The sequence below is a fragment of the Mus caroli genome, unplaced genomic scaffold (assembly GCF_978045245.1).
Source record: "Mus caroli unplaced genomic scaffold, Mus_caroli_1 scaffold_2, whole genome shotgun sequence".
NCBI classification, from domain to species: domain Eukaryota; kingdom Metazoa; phylum Chordata; class Mammalia; order Rodentia; family Muridae; genus Mus; species Mus caroli.
The window spans coordinates 94,196,044-94,218,544 of NW_028227257.1; the positions used below are offsets into that span (position 1 = coordinate 94,196,044).

The following is a 22,501-nucleotide window of genomic DNA, read 5'->3' on the forward strand; positions in this document are numbered from 1 at the left end:
TACTGGAAAAATTAGGACAAAATATCTTTTTAGGAGACAGTAAAGTACTAAGAATACCTTGTATCATTTAAAGTATGCCGCAGACCCTTTTTGGTGCCTGTCTGCATAGAATGGGTCTCTAGTTGCAGGTGGACAAGGAGTCAGTGAATGAATGGCAAGCAGAAGTGACACAAGAGATTGTGTAGAATCTGAATGTAATTTTTCAAACTGAGCATCAAACTTTTTACAGAAGAAAATAGGGAAGTTAGGTGACACATCGGCAAGGTACAAATGAGGTTACCGGATGCTTAATGATTCTTACACAAAACAGAGGAATGTAAACACAAAAACTGGCAGGAACTAGGCAATAAAACAGCTGAGACAAAGTCAGCTCTATCTAAGGTCAGCTATAGTCTTAGAAGCCAGGTGTGAGGTCTTTACACTCCTAGGCCAAGAGCTTTCACACTCAAGTCATGTTTCTAATTAGGGAGTTCCGCTCTAGCTAACCATCTCATGAATAAAGCAATACGCTAAAACCACAGCCTGATCTACTTCCTAAACCATTGTAAATTCCTGTATATGGGAGCGACTTGGCTTTTATTTTAAGTGATAGTGTGGGGGAACTTTCTACTAATAAGTAATGTAGTCTGCCATACATAACTATAATAAGAATTCTAAACTTACTTTGCTAAGCTTGCCCTGAGATTTCTAAGTCTATGTTAAAGTAAAGCCTGATTTCTTTCACTATCTCTCTTACTATATTAGAGACAATTCTGAATGTCACTGAATAGGCAACATTCTTACTGAATTCCAAGCCCAGAGTCGGCTCAATGACTACCTAGGGCATTGGTGAAGGCCAGGAAGCAAAGTTCGATTTTGCTTAGGTATTTTGCAAGTCATTGCTTGGAGGCACCTATAACAAAACAATACTTAAAGGAATCACACAGATCCTTTTGCAAGGACAAAATTGGATCATGCGTACTATGGAATGCCACAGTTCCAGAGACTAAGTTTCTGTGAAACTCTGCCTCAGGACTGCATCCAGGCTTTTTGGCCTGTCATGCGTGTCACTACTGGAGTGGATGTAACAAAAGTATAAATATGTCATTTGACTTTTTCTTTACTCCTCATACAGATGTCCTGAAGACTCATGGCTCAGATAAACTGCACCCAGGTGACAGAGTTTATTCTTGTGGGCCTCACAGATCGCAAGGAGTTAAAGATGCCCCTCTTTGTGGTGTTCTTATTTATCTATCTTTTCACAGCAATAGGCAATCTGGGATTGATCTTGGTCATTAGAACAGATGCAAGACTCAACACACCCATGTACTTCTTCCTCAGCAACCTGGCTTTTGTTGATTTCTGCTACTCCTCTGTCATTACACCTAAGATGCTTGGGAATTTCTTGTATAGCAAAAATGTCATATCCTTCAATGCATGTGCTGCCCAGTTAGGCTGCTTTCTCACATTTATGGTATCAGAGTGCTTGCTCTTGGCTTCCATGGCATATGATAGATATGCAGCAATTTGTAACCCTCTATTGTATATGGTCACAATGTCTCCTGGAATATGCATTCAGCTTGTAGTTGTGCCCTATAGCTATAGTTTTCTCATGGCATTGATTCACACTCTTCTAACCTTCCGTCTATCCTATTGCCATTCCAATATCATCAATCACTTCTACTGTGATGACATGCCTCTTCTCAGGCTAACTTGCTCAGATACTCACTACAAGCAGCTGTCTATTTTGGCCTGTGCTGGAATCACATTCATTTCTTCTGTTCTGATTGTTTCTGTATCCTACATGTTCATTATTTCTGCCATTCTGAGGATGCGCTCAGCTGAAGGAAGACGTAAAGCCTTTTCCACCTGTAGCTCTCACATGATGGCAGTGAGCATATTCTATGGAACGCTTATCTTTATGTACTTGCAGCCGAGTTCTGACCATTCTCTTGATACAGATAAGATGGCCTCTGTCTTCTACACAGTGATCATCCCCATGTTGAACCCTTTGATCTACAGCCTCAGGAACAAGGATGTGAAAGAGGCCCTGAAGAGGGTCATGGACAATAGAAACCAGACTTCTATATTTAGAGAACTAAGAAAATGATTTTAATAAACAAACATAGACTTATGTTCTTAGTCTTTTCTCCCCAATATTGGTAAAATGAATTTAATGTCATATACTTCATTTGTGTTCAATAGAGATCTTTTCATTAAAAAAAAAAAACCAACCACTTCTATATTCTTTCTTTCTCTTTTACTATTTTTTCTTTTACTGAAAATAGGTAATTTTTCATACAATATGCTTCGATTGCAGTTTCCCCACCATTGACTCCTCCCAATTCTTCCCCATTTCCCCTCCTATCTGGGTCAACCCCATCTCTGTCTCTCATTAGAACACAAACAGGCAACAAAGGGATAATGATGGAAAATTAAATAGAAAGAAATAAAAAGTTAAACAAATACAAAATTAAATAAAATAGAAAGAAAACCAAACTCATTGAAACAGCATAAAACAAATGAACATGAGGAAAAAAGCCCAAGAAAAGTCAAAGGAAGTATATATATATATATATGTAGAGACTCACTCATATTCATGCTCAGATGTCCCATAAGAACACAAAACAAGAAGCTATAACATATACATAAAACTCGAAAAAAACCAAAAAAAAAAAAAAAAAAAAAAAACCCTGTAGTGTAAGAAAGAGAATTACAAGGCGGCTGTGGTGGTGCACGCCCTTAATCTCAGCACTCCGGAGGCATAGGCAGGTGGATTTCTGAGTTCGAGGCCAACCTTGTCTACAGAGTGAGTTCCAGGACAGCCAGGGCTATACAGAGAAACCCAGTCTCGAAAAAAACAAAAACAAAAACAACAAAAACAAAGTGTTGGGGCCGGCCTGTGGCTCTCATGTCCGGGTTTGAGCCTAGGAGGCAACCGGAGCTGAAAGAGAAGAGGGAACCTAGGCAGGTCGAGAAATAATGGAAACCAAGACAAGCTAGTTTGTTCAAGGCTCAAAGGTTTAATGGGGATCGTGCTTATAAAGAAGAGGGGGAGGCCCATCCCCCACTGGTTCATTCTTGGAGCCTGGAAGCAGCTGCAGGTGACTACTATGTGCACAGCTCCAGGTCCTCTCAGCAGGTAGCAGTATCAAGGTAGCAGTATCTTGAAGAGGAACAGGGACAGTGGCTGAACAATAGAGTGATCTAGGGAGGAAGGTTCCACCCTAGGTAATCTATTCTGTGGCAGCAAAGTCAAGGTTTGGCTCAGCCTGCTTCAGGCTGAGGGGGAGGTTACAAAAAAAGAAAGAGAATTACAAAAATTATATTCAATTAAAGATAAAAATGTCTTTACCAAATCCTTCCACTCAGGACACAGAGACCCCTACAGAAAAAGAAACAGGAAAGTGTGTAAGAGTCCGAGAGGATGGAGAATTCCAAGTAAACAAAGCTTTTTAGGCACAAAAGAGCTGGCACACATATCTACTAAGAGAGACTTAAGCAGTGTGTAAAGGGTCTGCACCAGATGGGGTCCTAGTGCTGAAAGAAATATTAGACACAAGCCCCATCCCAAACCTGGAAGCTATCTCCAACAGATAATCACTTGCAAATGAAAACAATAGTTCTGTCCAAGTGAGTCTCACTGGGGAAACAAATCACTCTTAAGGGTAGCCATAGTTGGCCAACAGAAAATGAACTCAGCAGCATCTTTGGAGGTTCTTTGTCTTATAATATCATACCGAGGCTTTTAAATTTTAATCTCTGTCCTTTCTTCAACATGTTTTATTTCTTCTGGCTTTAAAATAATGACTGCAGCACCTCTTGCTGGTAATGCTAAGGGAAAGGTATTCCACCAGTTAACTTCCCAATCTTTGTTTTTGTTGTCATTATTGTTTGTTTGTTTGTTTTTTTAAGATGACCTGTGTTTCTTGGAGGCAACCAATAAATTATTCTTGCCTGTCTCACTTCACTTGGTAAAGGTGTTTACTTCACAGTATATGAATATTTTCTAAATGAAAACTAGTGGATTTAAAACAAACTATTTCACATATAGCTCATCTTCACTTAATTGGGAAAATGGGTACTTTCTCTATTGACTAATTTATTCAAATATAAAAATCACTCTTTATATGTTTATTACTGAAAGACGTTCATAGTGTGTAGAAAAACATGCTGTTACTAAGCAACACTGGAAATAATGGAAATCAGAGAAAAATGACAATTCCAAAATCAGAATATTAGAGAAATGATGTGATAAAATAGAGTTTAAGATCTTTTTTTTTCTATAAACCGAAGAACTATATTAATTATCTCTCACCTGCCTTGGGATGCCTATGGAGCACAGACTATAATTTTCCCTGATAATCTTTCTTACATCATTCTTCTAAATAGACCCTTTGGGATAGAGGCACCAATATAAGCCCATAGGTTGTTGCCCCCAAACATTACTTGCTGAAGAAATAGAGCCTCATGTTTTCCAAGTAAGTTCGATGGACAGTTTTTGACATTAGTGATAAAGTAAATATTTTAAAATTTAAGATTATAATAGTCTTCAGCCTGAAACATTTTATGATTGAATTTTTTTCTGAAATTAAGTTTAATCGTTTATTCTTATTCTATTTTAGTTGTATATGTATCTAATAGTATATAAAATGTATAATTTAATTGGGTTGGGAAAGTACTTGAGATTTCTAAAACCTAGCAGTTATTTAAGAAGGAGTAGACACAGAAAGGAAAGATTGTAATCTATGTCAACAGCTCAATATTTAAAATTCTGTCTTTCAATACCCACTCTTCTTTAGAGCAGCAAATGTAGATTGCAGAAACAGTACCTATGCCTAGAAATAAAATTCTACTATCTTAATCCCAACACTCAGGAGGCAGAGCAGAGGCAGGCAGATTTCTGAGTTCCAGGCCAGCCTGTTCTACAAAGTGAGTTCCAGGACAGCCAGGGCTATACAGAGAAACCCTGTCTTGGAAAAACCAAAACCAAAACCAAACCAAACCAAACAAAAAACCAAACAAACAAAAACAAAACAACAACAAAACAACAACAAAACAACAACAACAACAAAATTCCATCTTTTTCCTCTTTGATAAATCATGACTGTTTAACCAAGAAGAAAGTTTTACATCTATGCTTGAAGAAATTTCTCTCTATTTTGTATTTTCAATAAATAAGCCAAATAGTTCTGAATAAGGAACAAAATTACCAGTGCATGGCATTGTCCTAATTTAATCACCAGCCTCAACATTTTTCTTTTTAGTTTTATTAGTTAAATTATTTATTTACTTTACATCCCTATCTCAGCTTCCCCTTCCTCTTCTCCCAGTCCTCACTCCCACATGCCCTACCCCTACCCCACCTCTCTTCCTTTTCCCAGATGCCTTAGCATATCACGTAGCAGTAAGACTAGGAGCATCTTCTATGGAGACCAGGTCTTTTAATGCTATATTATCATTATAATAAAAACACAGCAGACATGAAAATGAAGACAAATGTCAATAAAGCCTCAACTCTATGCAAAGAACTGTAGCTACCTAAGAAGTGCTAAGAGGGGGTGAAATAGGGGGTGTTTTTTTCTCCCCAGAGAATCACACAATTTGGTTATCTAATAACAAATGTTCAGTCTTGAAAATAAATACAGAGAAAGCAAGTTGTATTTACTTAGGAACATACATGTATAAATATATGTATATAACAATGATTAATTAAAACAGAAGCAATGAATTTAAAAAAGAACAAGAAGTGTTTTTTATGACTCTAGGATTCATGTCTTTATTAAGAATGACATTGACAATGATCAAATAAGTTAATTTCAGGTATTCCAGTTTCCTTCTGTGAATTAAACAGATATTCTTGTTTAAGATTTATGGTTTTCACATTCAATTGTGCCTTCTCTTGTTTTCTTGTGTTTATTTTTGTTTTGTCCATTTCCAATATGTTAGTTTTTGTTTTATTTTATTATTATCTGTTAGAAAACGGTGTGTTTCTAATGAGAAAGGGAATCGATCTACATGGAAGGGGAATATATAAGGAGTAGAGTGAGGATAAATTATAATCATTCTATATAAAGGAAAAATCTATTTTCATTAAAACAGGAAAGTTGTATTTTTTTCCTAGAGTTGTTTCATGAGACAGAATATGAAAGTATATATCTGGACACACAATCTCAACAAGGGCTTTTATAAATCACTGACTTATGTAGTCTTCTATAACCCTTTATGATTCTTAGCTGTGTGAATAATTTTGTATACTGACCTCATTTTTAAACACTAACAAGAGGAGATATTAGAGGGAGGAAATGGAAATGAGAAGAGGAAACTTATATCACTCACTGTGTTATGATTCTAAAAAATAAAACAAATGGATAATAAATAAATACGCTGACTTTTGTATAATAGAGGCAGTGTCAAGAAAGCTTATTAATGTAGACTTAGGATCAGAAATTTGTCTAATTTATGTGCATTGAGTGGCAAACTACTGAGCATTCATGTTGTAGAAATCCAAAGAAAAGAGCAGATATATGTAAGAAATTTTCTGAAGGTGATAGAGTTTCTTATGACTTTGATTCAGTATTAAAAGATATATGATGTTCAAGTAAATACATACAAAAGTACATGTATATACAGTCTTCTTTTTCACAGGATTATAAGTTCAAAGGGGTTGGAAAAGTTCCGGGTGTGAGGAAAAGTGAAACAGTATTTCAGAAAAGTAATAAAACAAATTATCCCAAGAAACCACAAAATGGTGGGAAGCCATGCATGTTTGTGTTCCTAAATTTGGCAGCAAGATCGATAGGCCTTGGGTAGAAAAAAAGGAAGGAACTAATCATATATAATGAAACCCTAAAAGAGGGTGACTATACGGCACTTTCACTGAAATATATATTAGCAATGAGAAAATGTGATTTTGGTAATTTTTTGAGATTTGGACAGCCACATATCTATATATGAGGTATAATTTTGGATTTTTTTCACATGTTATATGACAACTTTTAACATATTTCCAACACTTGATCATGTCTAAAACTATCCTTATGCCATCATCAAGTAGATTTACAAATTAAAGCATGATTTTCTTTTTCATATTTGAAATTGTTTCCTTAAATTGATGATTGACCATCATTTATTCATATCAATGTAAAATATATGACATGACTCCTAAAAGTCCCTTGCTCTGGATTTTTCTCCATGCATTTTAAATTCTATATGCCTATGCTAAAAGATAGTTTAGAATTAAGTGCTTTGGTGTGTGTGTGTGCTTGTGTGTGTGTGTGTGTTTGAGACAGAGATTCTAAAGCTTTCAGTGTGAGTTAGAATGACTGGTCAATGATGTCTGAGCCTCCTGTGTTTTCTTTGGAATTTGTCTAATTTTGCTCTCTACTGACTTTGGCCGATTCCTCCCTCTGAAAATAATTCATAGGATGCTATGTTTTAATAAACTTGCTTAGAGTAAGTCATCAGCTGATACAGGACTCTCTGATCCCAGCTATTATATTGTGCCTCAAACTTTGATCATCACACTGGATACCTTACTGTTTAGAGCTATTAATCTGTGGGTTTCAGTCACTTACATGCTTGTAATTGTCTTAATAATGCATGTGGATAACATGATGACAGATACTATAATGTGCTTATAGCATATTTATTTCTGTTTGTTTTTTGTCAAAAATCTGTTGTAAAATACCCATTATACAAATGAAATAGAAGGTTCTCAGAACGTTTCAGTATCTGACATAAAGTTTTTTTTCATTTTTAATATTTTTTTTATTACGTATTTTCCTCAATTACATTTCCAATGCTATTCCAAAAGTCCCCCATACCCCCCCTCCACTTCCCTACCCACCCATTCCCATTCTTTTGGCCCTGGCATTCCCCTGTATTGGGGCATATAAAGTTTGCAAGTCCAATGGGCCTCTCTTTCCAGTGATGGCCAACTAGGCCATCTTTCGATACATATGCAGCTAGAGACAAGAGCTCCGGGGTACTGGTTAGTTCATCATGTTGTTCCCCCTATAGGGTTGCAGATCCCTTTAACTCCTTGGGTTCTTTCTCTAGCTTCTCCATTGGGAGCCCTGTGATCCATCCAATAGCTGACTGTGAGCATACACTTCTGTGTTTGCTAGGCCCCGGCATAGTCTCACAAGAGACAGCTATATCTGGGTCCTTTCAGCAAAATCTTGCTAGTGTATGCAATGGTGTCAGCGTTTGGAAGCTGATTATGGGATGGATCCCTGGATATGGCAGTCTCTAGATGGTCCATCCTTTCATCACAGCTCCAAACTTTGTCTCTGTAACTCCTTCCTTGGGTGTTTTGTTCCCAATTTTAAGAAGGGGCATAGTGTTCACACTTTGGTCTTCATTCTTCTTGAGTTTCATGCGTTTAGCAAATTGTATCTTATATCTTGGGTATCCTAAGTTTTGGGCTAATATCCACTTATCAGTGAGTACATATTGGGTGAGGACACAAAACACCCTTGGAAGGAGTTACAGAGACTTGGAATTTGCATGTTGCCTCTGTGACCCTGCCCCCCAGTTAATTCTGATTAGTGAATAAAGACACCAACAGCCAATGGGTGGGCAGAAGATACATATGTGGGGTTTAGGTTTCCCCAGCTTGGAATCTGAGTAGAAGAGTAAGAGAAAGAATGTTCAGGAGAAGAGGAAGGATAAATGGCCATGGGTTAAGAGTCAAGAGAACATATCTCTGAGGGCTGTCCAATTGGAGCTAATAGCACCCCAGATGAAACATATAAATAGTAAGTAATAACTTGGCTTATCTATAGGAAAGCAGATTCTAACAGTATGGAGGGTAGGCAGCTGCTCAGCTATTGTGCTATTTAAGGCTTATTGTAAATATACAGGCTGTCAATGTGTCTTTCATTTGGGAACTCAATAACCAAAAGTGGGGTAGAAATCCTGGGCTTGGGTTTTTATAATTTCTGCTACAGGAATATGTAAATAACAACTACAAAGACAAGCAGAATGGAGGAAATGAATATGAAGAGAGCACAGACAACAGTGAAAGAGATATAAAGTGTCTGGGTCAATAATTCCCACCATTGCATGTCTAAAATTTTTCCCTGATTTTTTTCTGACATACAATTAAAAAGTAATCTTCATATGTAAGGCATATTACATGCTCACATCCACTGCATTTATACATATTTAAAATAACTTTAATTTAAAAAGTGCTATTGCTTCCCAAGTGATTTACTGCAACTTACAAAGTCTTGTCACTTTTTTTGGTGACATATATACAGAAACATACACACACTCACACTATATGATGTGAACTATATCAACTTTATTTTGTCTTTTTTTTTTCCAGAGCTGAGGACCAAAGCCAAGGCCTTGCACATGCTAGGCAAGCGCTCTACCACTGAGCTAAATCCCCAACCCCCTATATCAACTTTGTTTCATCAGTATTGTACTTTAAGAGCAGTGTCTTCATATATTTACTTGTCTTTTGGACAATGTTTCTATTCATAAGATAATATAACATACATATGCAATTGGACCCATTACCTAATCTTATAGATCTCTCTCTCTCTTTCTCTCTCTCTCTCTCTCTCTCTCTCTCTCTCTCTCTCTCTCTCTCTCTCTCTCTCTCTCTCTCTCCCTCTCTCTCTCTCTCTCTCTGAAAAGTTAAAGACAAATTTGAGAAAACATCATGGTATTATAGACATCAAATTTGGGACATATTATGCAAACAACAATTTGAAGCTCCTGTTTTTCTTTCTGACTAACATATTTAAGTAACTCAGAATGGTTTCATATGATAAGATAATTTCTTTGTCTAATTTGAGATGTTTATTGGGAAAATAATACATGACAGATAATTATTTTCAAAGTTTTTTATTTCAATTCATTTCATAGAAAAGAATTGTGTTATAGGGTTTCTAGAGATGGCTTGGTGTGTAAAATATTTGATGGACAAGCTTTGAGCTAATCAGTTTAAAATTCAACTATAATTTTCATGTTAACAGTGTAATGTGTTTCACTGCATTAAGATAAATGTTCTTATCAAAATGTTGATTATGATCTTTTCTACTGATTTCTGCATAGATCTCATGAATATTCATGGCTCAGATAAACTGCACCCAGGTGACAGAGTTCATTCTTGTGGGCCTCACAGATCGTGAGGAGCTGAAGATGCCTCTCTTTGTGGTGTTCTTATCCATCTACATTTTCACAACACTTGGCAACCTAGGACTGATCCTAGTCATTAGAACAGATGCAAGACTCCACACACCAATGTACTTCTTCCTCAGCAACCTGGCTTTTGTTGATTTCTGCTACTCGTCTGTCATTACACCCAAGATGCTTGGGAATTTCTTGTACAAACAAAATATGATATCCTTCAATGCCTGTGCTGCTCAGTTAGGCTGCTTCCTAGCCTTCATGACAGCTGAGTGTTTGCTCCTGGCTTCCATGGCCTATGACAGGTATGTGGCCATTTGTAACCCTCTACTCTATATGGTCTTAATGTCCCCAGGAATCTGCTTTCAGCTTGTAGCTGCCCCCTATAGCTACAGCTTCCTGGTAGCACTGTTTCATGCCATCCTCACCTTCCGCCTTTGCTATTGTCACTCCAATGCTATCAATCACTTCTACTGTGATGATATGCCTCTCCTCAGGCTAACTTGCTCAGACACTCACTCCAAACAGCTATGGATATTTGTCTGCGCTGGCATCATGTTCATTTCCTCTCTTCTCATTGTTTTTATTTCCTACACATTCATTATTTCTGCCATCCTAAGGATGCGTTCCGCAGAAGGTAGACGCAAGGCTTTCTCCACATGTGGTTCCCACATGCTAGCAGTGACCATTTTCTATGGAACCCTCATCTTTATGTACTTGCAGCCCAGTTCTAATCACTCTCTAGACACAGACAAAATGGCTTCTGTCTTCTACACAGTGATCATCCCCATGTTGAACCCCTTGATCTACAGCCTCAGGAACAAGGAAGTGAAGGATGCATTGAAGAAATTAATTACCAGTAAAAACCAAATGTTATCATCATGAAATTAAGAAAATTACTTGATGGACTATGTGTGTTCTATCTTTTTCCAATAAAAGACTACTTATTGATATATTACCTGTAATATATTATATGTACTAATAACACATCTACTTATGAGTACATTATGTGTATTTATAGAAAAACATCTTTCCTATATAGAAAGATTTTCAATGTAAGATGTGATTTCATATATAAAACTAGATGTAATAATTTGAAACCTGTTCTTTCATTTTGAGAATGGAAAACATACAAAAACAATGGAAAAAAATCTGTGGGTAATAAGAATCTATAGCAAACTCTCATTTGCCAAAAGAAAAAAAAATAAATTGGAAATCTTTTCCTTTTTGTTTTTTAATTATACTTTTGAGGTTTTAATATAATTGCAACATTTCTCCTACCCTTTGCTCTATCGAAACCATTCCACATATCCTTACAGACACTTCTTCAAATTAATACCTTCTTTTTTCACTAATATTATTGAATATATAAATGTATAGAAACATGTTTTAAATATCACCTGCTTAGACCATATAACATTACTTGTCTGTCTGTTTTCAGGGATGACTGTGTGCCCTGAACCACCTCTTCTGCATAGAGTTCATTCCACAAGGTTGAGGCCTCTCAGGATTTTCTACATTTATATTGGAATGTTCATTGCTTTAATCCTTATCCAGCTCACATTTATGAAGTAATGCTTCTGAGAGTCTATGGTTATATTTTCTGATGTTATTTGGAGACATGATCTCATAGCAAACTCCCCGATCCTCTGACTCTTACAATCTTTCTTTGCCTTCTTTTCCTCTTCCACAAAGTTCCCTGATGCTCAGGTGCAGGAGAGGTTTGTAGCTGTATCCATTGAGACTGTACTCCACTACTGCACCCTTAGAGTTCTTGTGCTATGCTGCTCATTGGTGTAGTTCATAAGCATCATAGTTAAATGGGGCTATTGGTTATCTCCCTCCTTTGGGACCTTCCCTAGTGCTTTCTGGTACTATGAAACTTGGAGAAAGGACATTCTGGTTAGTTTCACCTCAAGGGTCCTTGGGTTTTATTTCTGACATGTATAGTGTCACCAGCAACAGAGACTTACTTTTAGCCTCTCAGGAGCAACCAAGGGCAACAGTAAAAGTTTGTATGTTTGGGGGAGTCTCTTAGACAGTCCTATCCAATAACTGAAAGAGATTCTCGTGTCTCAGTTAAGTGACCTTTGGCTCTTGAAGGGAGCATTTTTAGTCCAGTTGTAAAAAGTTTATTAAAACTATATATGTAAATGTATACATAAACATGTATAATAGTATTTTTAGCTAAATAGTTGATGATATGTGATTTTTCTCAGACATGCTCTTGTTGTTTTACCTGCCTACCTCCTTTCTCTATATTAATCCTATCATCATTCCTAAACACAATGCCTTTTCTCATTTCCTAAACTTTTATATGTCTGTTGAAATTGTCATCTCCGAAGCATACTGCCTCTGTTTGCTAATTTAGGACTAGTACTAAAAGCTTCTAGCTTCTATATAATCTTATCTAGGCTTTAAATGTTTTCAGCCTCTGAGACTTACTGCTGAATAAGCTCACCCCTTCCTAGTTTTTACTGACCTCTGCCTGGCTTGTTCAACTCAGAAATTCTGGCTCAAACTTCTCTCCAAGCTAACTGATTTGATCTAGCTTCTCTCAACTTTTCCAAAATTACCCTGCTAGGCCTCAAACTAACTCTGCCAGTCTGTTTTAATCTTCTGTCTCCTTCTCGCTGTGTGCTTTGATCTGTCTTCATCTATTTTTAGCTTGTTCTCTCTGCAAACAATCTGTATAACTGGTCTGATAAAACTACCCCCTCTTTTCTTCCTCTCTCAGTGCATTGCCTTCTTAAGTAGATTCCTGTTCCTCTGTGTTCCCCTGAGAGTTGGGCATATCCTATTCTGTCAAATGTTTCTCTGACTCATCACTTTGTTTCCCATTGAATGACACATCACTTTCAAACATGGTTGTTTTCTTTTCGAACTAACTTTATCTTAATTGTTTGGGATTAAAGATGTATACTAAGGGTATGCAAACATTCCAGCTGGAGGGATTAAAGTATATGATAAAGGTGAGTCACGACACAACAAGAAACAGTGTTTGTTTTTTTTCCCCAGTAAATAACACAGTATTGGGGTTCACAATGTAATCAAATATCCTGCAACACTTATATGACCCATGTCCCTTTCCCAAAATATTCTGTATTCAACTCCTTTTCTGGCTTTAAAGAGCCCTTTCCCTAGCCCCTGATGAGATTGCTTTTATATTCTTTTCTTCATAAATATTAATATTTATAAGGTCACTGGTAGAACTCAATGAAATACTCAACGGTTTCTCCCACTCACTTCAGTACTCTTACCTTACACTGGCAATATTCCAGCTGAAAAGCACTACCCTAAAATTTTCTTCTTTTTCTAATTTCTTGAAAAAGATATGAAACTCTAAAACTGTCTTATCATTATTAATTTAAAAATTTGTGCTTACTAATGACAGTACTACTATATTTTAATTACATTCATGTAAAGGATTGGATATGACTTTTTATTGTTATATGTGTCTTGATTGGCCTTTACAAAGTAATCCTTTAAACATATGTCTTAATATGGCTCTTTGCACACATTATGTATTTCTCATTCTAAGTTTAAAAAAAATATATTTTGAGGATACAATCCCTAAAGAAAAACATCATATGCTAATCAAATGTACTCACAATACTTAAAATAATATAGGCCATGTAGCCAGTAGCAAGAATTATTATTTCTTATTGAGTAAGGTATAGATATCCTGACAAATGTAATATAGCTTTGTGAAAGAGAGAGCCATGTTGCTATCAATATTCCTCTTCTATCACCAAAAATGAAAAATAATTTTAAAGCAATGAAGTTTTCCCCTATATTTCAAATAAAAAATGAGTCTAGTACATTTTCGTGAATACTGACAGGAGATGTAAGAATCCTGAAGACAATGAATCTGTTACTAACAACTGTCAGCATGAACTCTTAACTTACTCCATTTTCCTTTGCACTGAATAGTCCCAGGAGCATGTATAAGGAACCAAATGAACTTAGTTACTACATGAACAGTGAAGTCACAGTTAAATCCTCTGAGCTGATGCAACAGGTATCTTTTTATCTTTTATAATGTGCTACAGCAAACACGTTCAACATTTGCTGAGAGAGAGAGAGAGAGAGAGAGAGAGAGAGAGAGAGAGAGAGAGAGAGAGAGAGAGATCTAATTTTTACAATATTAAATAGTAAACTTCTCATCTCTAACATTAATACTGCTAGTCTCTCTTGGCAGCACATATATAATGTGTGAAAATATCTTCCTTTGGTTTTTTGTTTTCTTATAAGAAAAACTTATGCCAGAGGAATTGAAAATTTGAGTCAGATCATGCCTTCAGGACAGATCCAAGACCAGTGTCACTGAGCAGTGCTGTGCTTCTGTGTGTACAACTCTGAACCTCCATGAGTCAGAAAATACCCAGCTCACAATGGACAGCTTAAGTTACACAAGGACATGGTACTATGTGCCTAAGACTTCAGTCTCTCCAAGGGAATAATACCTAGTCAGGAACTATATTCTCAGAAGACAAATTATTGTCTATTGAAAAATAAGTACCCCTTTCCCCACAAATCATAGTTAATGCTACTGCAATTCCCTTCAGAGTTTTAATGAACCTTTATATGTACTTATATTTTCTACAGATTCTCAATTCTTGCAGACATGCTGTGAGATACAGGCTCTGTGTTAAGAGGGGTCATCACAACTGGAAGAGCTGGATTTGGATCCTTTCCTTATTGATTTGTTAACTGGTTTGTTGTTCTGGATCAGAACTACATCAGGTATTCTTTTGAATTATTCACCAGGTGGTAAGAAGTACATAGAACAATAGTGATATAAGTAATCTCTAAAGTTAATTATCATAATCTATAAAAGTTAATCAAGATGTTCCATATCACAAGATCAATAATAATTTCAAAGACTGATACATGTGAATATGCTGGAATTATTAAATTGAATTTGGCATTTACATATTTTATTTTCAACTAAACAGTAAAATTTCTTCCTCTTTTAGTCTTACTTAATATGAGATATGTTAGTGATATTTAGCAGTTTATCATAATATTTCATTCATAAGAATTTGTAGGGTTTGAAATCAACGGAGTGGTTGGACTGAGAAATTAATAAACATTCCTCTATGTGTCTAAAATATGATGTGAGTCTTCTGTGATTATTCTAGTGAAGAGTGGTTAGATACAGCTTTAAAACTGAGAGAACTATGTTATACAAAAACAATCTTATATTTGTTTCATTTCCCAATATTTATATTGAATGTGTGATAACACTGAGTTGACAAGAGAAAGCAGATTTTTTTTTAATTTGTGCTATCATTTGGAAGCCAGGGCCTCTACCAGAATTGAGGAATAGTGACTTTTTCAAATATCAACTGTCAAAGCCTCAAGTTTGTGTATTGACAACCTGTTAGACCTGGAAGACCACCCCCACCAAAAAAAAAAAGAGAAAAAAAATAGGTTATTTTCTATTTTAGCACACAGAGGAGATTGTGAGGAGTGAAATTCAAACTCAACTGTAGCTAACAATATCTCTGAAACTTAACACCCTGTAAACACTCTCAACACATTTACTTCTACATAGTAAAAGTCTAATCTCCACACTCTACCTTCAGGTTGGTGTTATATGATGTTCTCTTATCTTTCTTTTTAAAAATAGATATTTTCTTCATTTAAATTTCAAATTCTATCCTCAAAGTCCCCTATACACTCCCCCCACCCTGCTCCTCAACTCACCCACTGCAGCTTCCTGTCCCTGGCATTCCCCTGTTCTGGGGCATATGATCTTAGCAAGACCAAGGGCCTCTCCTCCCATTGTTGGCCGACTAGGCCATCCTCTGCTACATGTGCAGCTATCTTTATTTTTCCATTTCTTACAAAATTATTATCAGTCTTCATATTAATTTTATTCTTTAGTTCTTTATAAGTGTTCTGATTTTATTGGCTGGAGTAGGATAAGGCAGTAATAATTATCTGGAAAGTATCTGGATACTTAGTGTTTCCAAGAATGAATCTGTCATCTATCTATCTATCTATCTATCTATCTATCTATCTATCTATCTATCTATCTATCTATCTATCTATCTGTCATCTATCTACCTACTATCTCTTACCTTCCATCATTCTACTATCTTTTCATCTATATCTTATCTACATTTCAAATGATAGCCCATTTATTGTGTGTGCATGTGCACGTGTGTATGTGAGTGTGTGTGTGTGTGTGTGAGAGAGAGAGAGAGAGAGAGAGAGAGAGAGAGAGAGAGAGAGAGAGAGAGAGAGAGAGAGAGAGAGAGAGTTATATGACCATTTTTGCTAGGTACACTGAAGATTGCTTGCAATAAACAGACATAGAATATCACAGTATAAGAAAAACTATCTGAAGATTGAACTTGTTTGGATGGTTTCATATTGACTAAATAAAAAAGAGCAAAATGTTGAAGACATGACAAGTATTTAATGATTTTCATAGATGTGAATGAACCATAGATTACATTGATGATCATCAAAAGAAGCAGACCCTGCAGAGGGATGAAACTTGCTATGAGACATACCAAGATTCCAAAGCAATAATTTACTACATTTATGAAAAACAGCACTATAACTTACCAAGTACAAATTTACGTTTTTACAGCAACAAAATCATTAAATTATTGATGAATGATAATTAAGCACATAAAGTAATATTTGCTTCATCATTTTCAGAACAAATGATTTTAATTATATAAATTTGTTCATATACACTGACAAATATAAACAATATAATGACTGATATCATATAGAAAATATAAAAACACAAAACCTAGATCATAGTTTTCTCTCACTGGCAAAGAGAGTGTTGCAATTAGTTTAGTTTTTAAAAAATACAAACAGGTAAAATTATACATACTAAGCAGATTATATCTAGGAACATATATGTATATTGATAATGACATGCAATAACAGTCAGTGACGAAAGCACATAAATATGTGAAAGAGAAGGAAGTACATAGAAAGGTTTGGAGAGGAGAAATGGAAAGATTAAATATTATAATTCCATTATAATTTCAAACCACAAAAGGAAAATAAATAAATAAACAAGTTATTAAGAAATTGAAAAGACAAAAAAAGAGGTTTCTAACTTAGTGATATCTTTACAAGTTTATGTTCAACCTTTAGCCTAGTGGGAAATACATGACTGCCTATCATACAACGCGCGCGTGTGTGTGTGTGTGTGTGTGTGTGTGTGTGTGTGTGTGTGTGTGTGTGAATCTACAATATGTGTGTGGCTGTGGGTGAGGGTGAGTGGGTGTGTAATCTTAAAATATCTGCAAGGGCATTAAACAATCAAAGGTTCACCAATCAGCTCTTGGATGTATCAAGGGTTCTTCAGCTTTCTAAGCAATGGGTACAAACCTTTATCATATCCTGATAAAATAAGTCATCAGTCTCCGAGTTTTCTAAATGGTGCTGAGCCTTCTAGAAACTTTTCAGTTATCATCCCAGGTCATCATTTCCTCTGTTATCCAGAAACTCCACACAATTAAACCTATAGACCTTTCCAGAAACCAGTGCTTTCTTCCCTCAATCATAGACAGAGATTTAAGGTAGTATTATTGGGTTTGATTTTTGGTAAATGGGTCACATATTCTTTCCTTCTAAACATTTCAGATACTATATCAATAATATATACATACTATATGCTATGTCAATCTAGAAGGCTGGTAAGAAGACGAGATGATGCTGAGAATAATATAAATGAAAAAAGCACCTCCTCTATTGTGGTTAAAGGAAGAATTTTATTCTGTCATCTTTCCAGTAACCAGAGAGCAATCTAGAAGAATGAGACTCCAAAAATATTGACTTTCTTCCCTCTGATGCTGAATGTTTGAAGGTATAAGATAAATTAATATTACTGACTTATATTACTAAAAGTATTTCTGTCATATTATTTATCTATAATGGGAAAACTATTCATACATATTCCTCTGTGTGCGTGTGCGTGTGTGTGTGTGTGTGTGTGTGTATATGTGTGTGTGTGTGTGTGTGTATGTGTGTGTGTGTGTGTGTATCTATGAAGATTGGGTATGCGATTTTCAAATTAGTATTGTTATTTTTCTCTTTTTTGAAATTCATAAATACTACAGATAGGAAAATGAAATTCAGAACACTTAGATATAGAAAAGAAGAAATTCAGTAAAAGTTCCTAACTGCAAAGCCTAGAGATATATGTATTTAATATGTTGTCAGAGGCCTTCTTTATACACCACTACTTCTTAATAGTAAGTATTTTTATGCACAAGATATTTAAGGAATTATGTGCAAACTCTGTGAAACTGTAATTACCTAATAAGTTTCCTTTTGCCAGTTTAATTTATAAATGTTAATGCAGGGTTATTTCAGGTTAGTGAAGATTTGTACTTATGCTTAACCTCCTGAAGAACTTGTCACCTTTGAGTTTTTTAGATCATTTCACAATCACCATGCAAGTAAAACCCTACACACAAAGTGCAAACCAGAGTTCTCTTTTGAGGGAAGATAATATATTTCTTTATTGTCTTTTAATATGAACTTGGATTGTTTCTTACAGAATCAAGATCACTCAGAAGATTTCCTTTGAAGGGGCTGATCATAAAACTCTTTACATGTACTGAATGGCCAAAAGCAACCATTCAGTGGTGACAGAATTCATCCTCTTGGGGCTTACAGAAGATCCTGAACTTCAGGTCATCCTCTTTGTAATCCTTCTAATCATCTACTTGTTTAGTGTCATGAGTAACCTTGGATTGGTTGTGTTAATACAAATCAGCCCACAGCTCCAGTCCCCTATGTATTTTTTCCTCAGCCATCTGGCTTTTGTTGATTTTTGTTATACCTCCTGTGTCACACCAAATGCGCTGGTGAATTTTTTGCGTGAGATTAAAAGCATATCATTTTATGGATGTGCAGCTCAAGTGTGTTTCTTCACCACATTTTCTGTGTGCGAAGTCTTCCTGCTGTCTGTAATGGCCTATGATAGGTATGTGGCCATCTGTAACCCTTTGCTCTATGTCATTCTCATGCCGAGGAGACTCTGCATTCAGATAGCCATTACCACGTACATTTATGCATTTGTCACAGCACTTATTCAGACAGTGACCACATTCATTTTGTCTTTTTGTGACTCCAACCTAGTGAACCAGTTCTTCTGTGAAGACATTCCTCTCATGGCTCTAGCTTGCTCGAACACTCAAGTCAAGGAACTGCTGCTGCTGAGCATGGCTGGGTTCAATGTGTGCTGCTCTCTCCTCATTGTCCTCATCTCCTACCTATTCATCATGTCTGCAATTCTAAAGAAGCATTCGGGGGAAGGGAGGCAGAAAGTCTTCTCCACCTGTGCTTCTCACTTGTCTTCTATTGCCATATACTACGGGACAATCATTTTTATGTACTTACAACCTGAATCTAGCCATTCCCTAAATACAGACAAGTTTGCTGCTGTTTTTTATGTTGTGGTGATCCCCATGCTAAACCCATTAATTTATAGCTTAAGGAATACGGAGGTGAAAAATGCATTGAAGAAAAGTATAGATAATATCACTATAAATATTAGTAAGTGATCCAAAATGTTAGTGAAAGAACAGAAGCCAGGAAAAATAAAGTCTTGTGTCTAAATTTATCTGCACTCAAAGCGATTATATCCACTGGAAGAAAATAGAGATAAACATTTTTCCCTTTGGCATATATATATATATATATATATATATATATATATATGTATGTATATACACACACACACACACACACACATATATATATATATATATTTATAATCTCACAATTACTTTAAAATATTGTGATGGGTAGAAACAAAGTCCTTGAGTGTGTTTAATTGCCAAGTTTTGAGAGTTTCATATATGTATGTACTGTATTTCCATGATTTAGAACACACTTTCTCCAAGCTTTAACTCTCCCTGTGGTGTAGCACACTAGACTTTATATTTTGGATCGAATTTTTTTTTAATTATAATCATTAAGATGATGGAAATTTTATCTAATGGTACTTTCCAAATTATTTTAGGTTTATAGTTAAGCGTGCATCAAAGAAATGACCTATGGAATTAGTGATTCAGGAAAGAGCTGGGAAAACAGGGCTAGACAAAGTCTCTTCCTATAAATTCAGTCAGTAGTTTACTGTCTGATTTTGTTAGAAATCTGGTGTTCCAAAAAAGAAAGACAAATTTGATTTGTCTTATTTTGATCTTTCACTTTTGTAGGTCATAATAACTAAAAAAACAGTCAAGTTGTCACACAGCTGTTTTGTGATATGTTTTGCTTTATTCAGCCCACAAAAGCAATACAACACCTTGGACCTATTTCTGTTTATTTAAATAGAGGATAAAGCACTTTATTTAAATAGGAATAAAGCACATGACTCTTTATAAAGTGACTTGCAAACACTTTATTCATCTATGCCTTCGTTAAATGGGTGTCAAAATATTTGATTTGAATAATGTAAAATGATCAAGAAATGACATAAATAATTAATTCAATAGCCAGCATAATGAAGAACTATTTCATATCCGAGGAAGAGTAGTGATATTCAAATTTGATCATCTCGATCTTTCATTACACTTAAGATAAGAAAGAAGCAATATTCTCATGAAGATGAAATTTAAAACTACTGCAAGTTTTGAGGTTGTGTTGTCAATGGAATTGTTTGTTCGAACTTTTAGAAATGGTGAATTTAAACTCTACTAAATGCTTAATATGTCTTTGATTCAGTAGAAATACATGTATTTAGTCAGGTGCTCTTTTAACAGTGCTGTGACAGATAATGAAAAGTTTCATCATAAAAACAAAGAGGTCAGCAAAGACAGTCTGTACCTGGTACTGTGCCCCAAAATATGTTCATGATAATCAATCATTTTTAATTTTATCGCCAAACTTGATTTTACAATGAATTTATTATTTTTCACATAGTGAATTAGGGTGTGAAGTATAGATTATAATTGAATAATTTATGGATGTCCTCCAAAGACTCAATAACAGTTTTTTTTTTAAATTCAACATGTAAATTTTTGTAAGGCAGTGAACAGCAGATCCTTGCATTTAAAATTTCTGATGATCATATTATAACATAAAGTACACAAGCATTCATGTATACAGTCACACACACACACACACACCAAAAATAATAAAATGTTGCAAGTTAATGTTCCCAAGATTTCCTCTAATATCCTTCTCATTGTATTGAATTCAATTACCTTAGAAATTCTACCAGCTTTTCAGGAGATGTGATGCTCTCCTCCCCCACTCCAATCAAGTTTCACCACATACCAAAGGATATGTATATACCCTACAAGGCACATAATGACTCAGATACACATTTTTTTCTGTAAAATAATGTATTTTATGTATTTTATGATCTATAAGGATACCCTGTCTTTCAGATCATGTATAGTTCAGATTTTGCCTAGAAACTCAGAAATAAAAAGGTAACAAACAAAATTATATTTCTCCCTTGAAATTTATTCAGTCTCAGAGGTTTTCTCCACTTCTCTCTATTCTTTAAGAAAATAATTCCAAGTGTATAGAGTTGTTTTGCCTGCCCATGTTTCTATGCACCACATGTGAGTCTATCCCTGCAGAGTCCTGAAGAGCATTTTGGGTAACTTGGGACTGGAATTACAAGTGCTGGAGTCAACCTATGAATGTTGGGAATCTAACCAGGCTCCATTGAAAGACCAGCCAACCAGTGTTCTTATCTCTGAGCCATCACTTCTACCCTAACTTCTACTTTCTCTCCAGGAAAAAAACACAAAGAAATCTTATTTTGCCATGCCTAATTGCAATAGCAATAACAAATAACAAGTAAAGATGAAATAGTGAATTTTTTTTGGAGACATAAAATAATAGAACAGTAGTGCCTGGCATGGTGGCACATGCCTTTAATCCCAGCATTTAGGAAGCAGAGGCAGGCGAATTTCTAAGTTTGAGGCCAGCCTGGTCTACAGAGTGAGTTCCAGGACAGCCAGGGCTACACAGAGTAACCCTGTCTCAAAACAAAACAAACCACCAAATAATAATAATAATAATAATAATAATAAAACAGTAAATACTAAGTAGGAAATGGAATAAACAGAGGAGAGGAAGCTTATATAAGGTACTAGACTACAGGATTAAAGTATAAATTAGTTGTTCCTTACAGGAGTGTCTCTAATTTTGGAGCACAGAAACATCAATCTTGAGATCAAGGTAAAGATAGTGATATGATATCCTTCATGGCTGGAACTGTTATTATTACTCTATCTGCTCAACCACTCCAAAGCTACTTGCCTCATTCTCACGCCACATGTCTCTCAATCTGTTAGATTTGATATTCCTGGTGGAATACTCTAGATCCATATCATATCATCTGACATCTTTCCTGTCGTTACAGTGT

General features: G+C 35.6%; 3 protein-coding genes across 3 annotated transcripts; all 3 read left to right on the forward strand.

Annotated features, from left to right (window-relative positions):
* Positions 1-1,114: 1,114 nt before the first annotated feature.
* On the forward strand, positions 1,115-2,089 carry LOC110289628 (olfactory receptor 8U8). The gene has a single exon (XM_021155919.2). The coding sequence runs from the start codon at positions 1,130-1,132 to the stop codon at positions 2,087-2,089; it is 960 nt and encodes a 319-aa protein (XP_021011578.1). The 5' UTR covers positions 1,115-1,129.
* A 7,976-nt stretch (positions 2,090-10,065) lies between these two features.
* Positions 10,066-11,010, forward strand: LOC110289545 (olfactory receptor 8U9). The gene has a single exon (XM_021155807.1). It carries the CDS (start codon positions 10,066-10,068, stop codon positions 11,008-11,010), a length of 945 nt encoding a protein of 314 aa, XP_021011466.1.
* A 7,712-nt stretch (positions 11,011-18,722) lies between these two features.
* Positions 18,723-19,676, forward strand: LOC110290327 (olfactory receptor 5AL1-like). The gene has a single exon (XM_021156852.2). The coding sequence runs from the start codon at positions 18,732-18,734 to the stop codon at positions 19,674-19,676; it is 945 nt and encodes a 314-aa protein (XP_021012511.1). The 5' UTR covers positions 18,723-18,731.
* Positions 19,677-22,501: the final 2,825 nt, after the last annotated feature.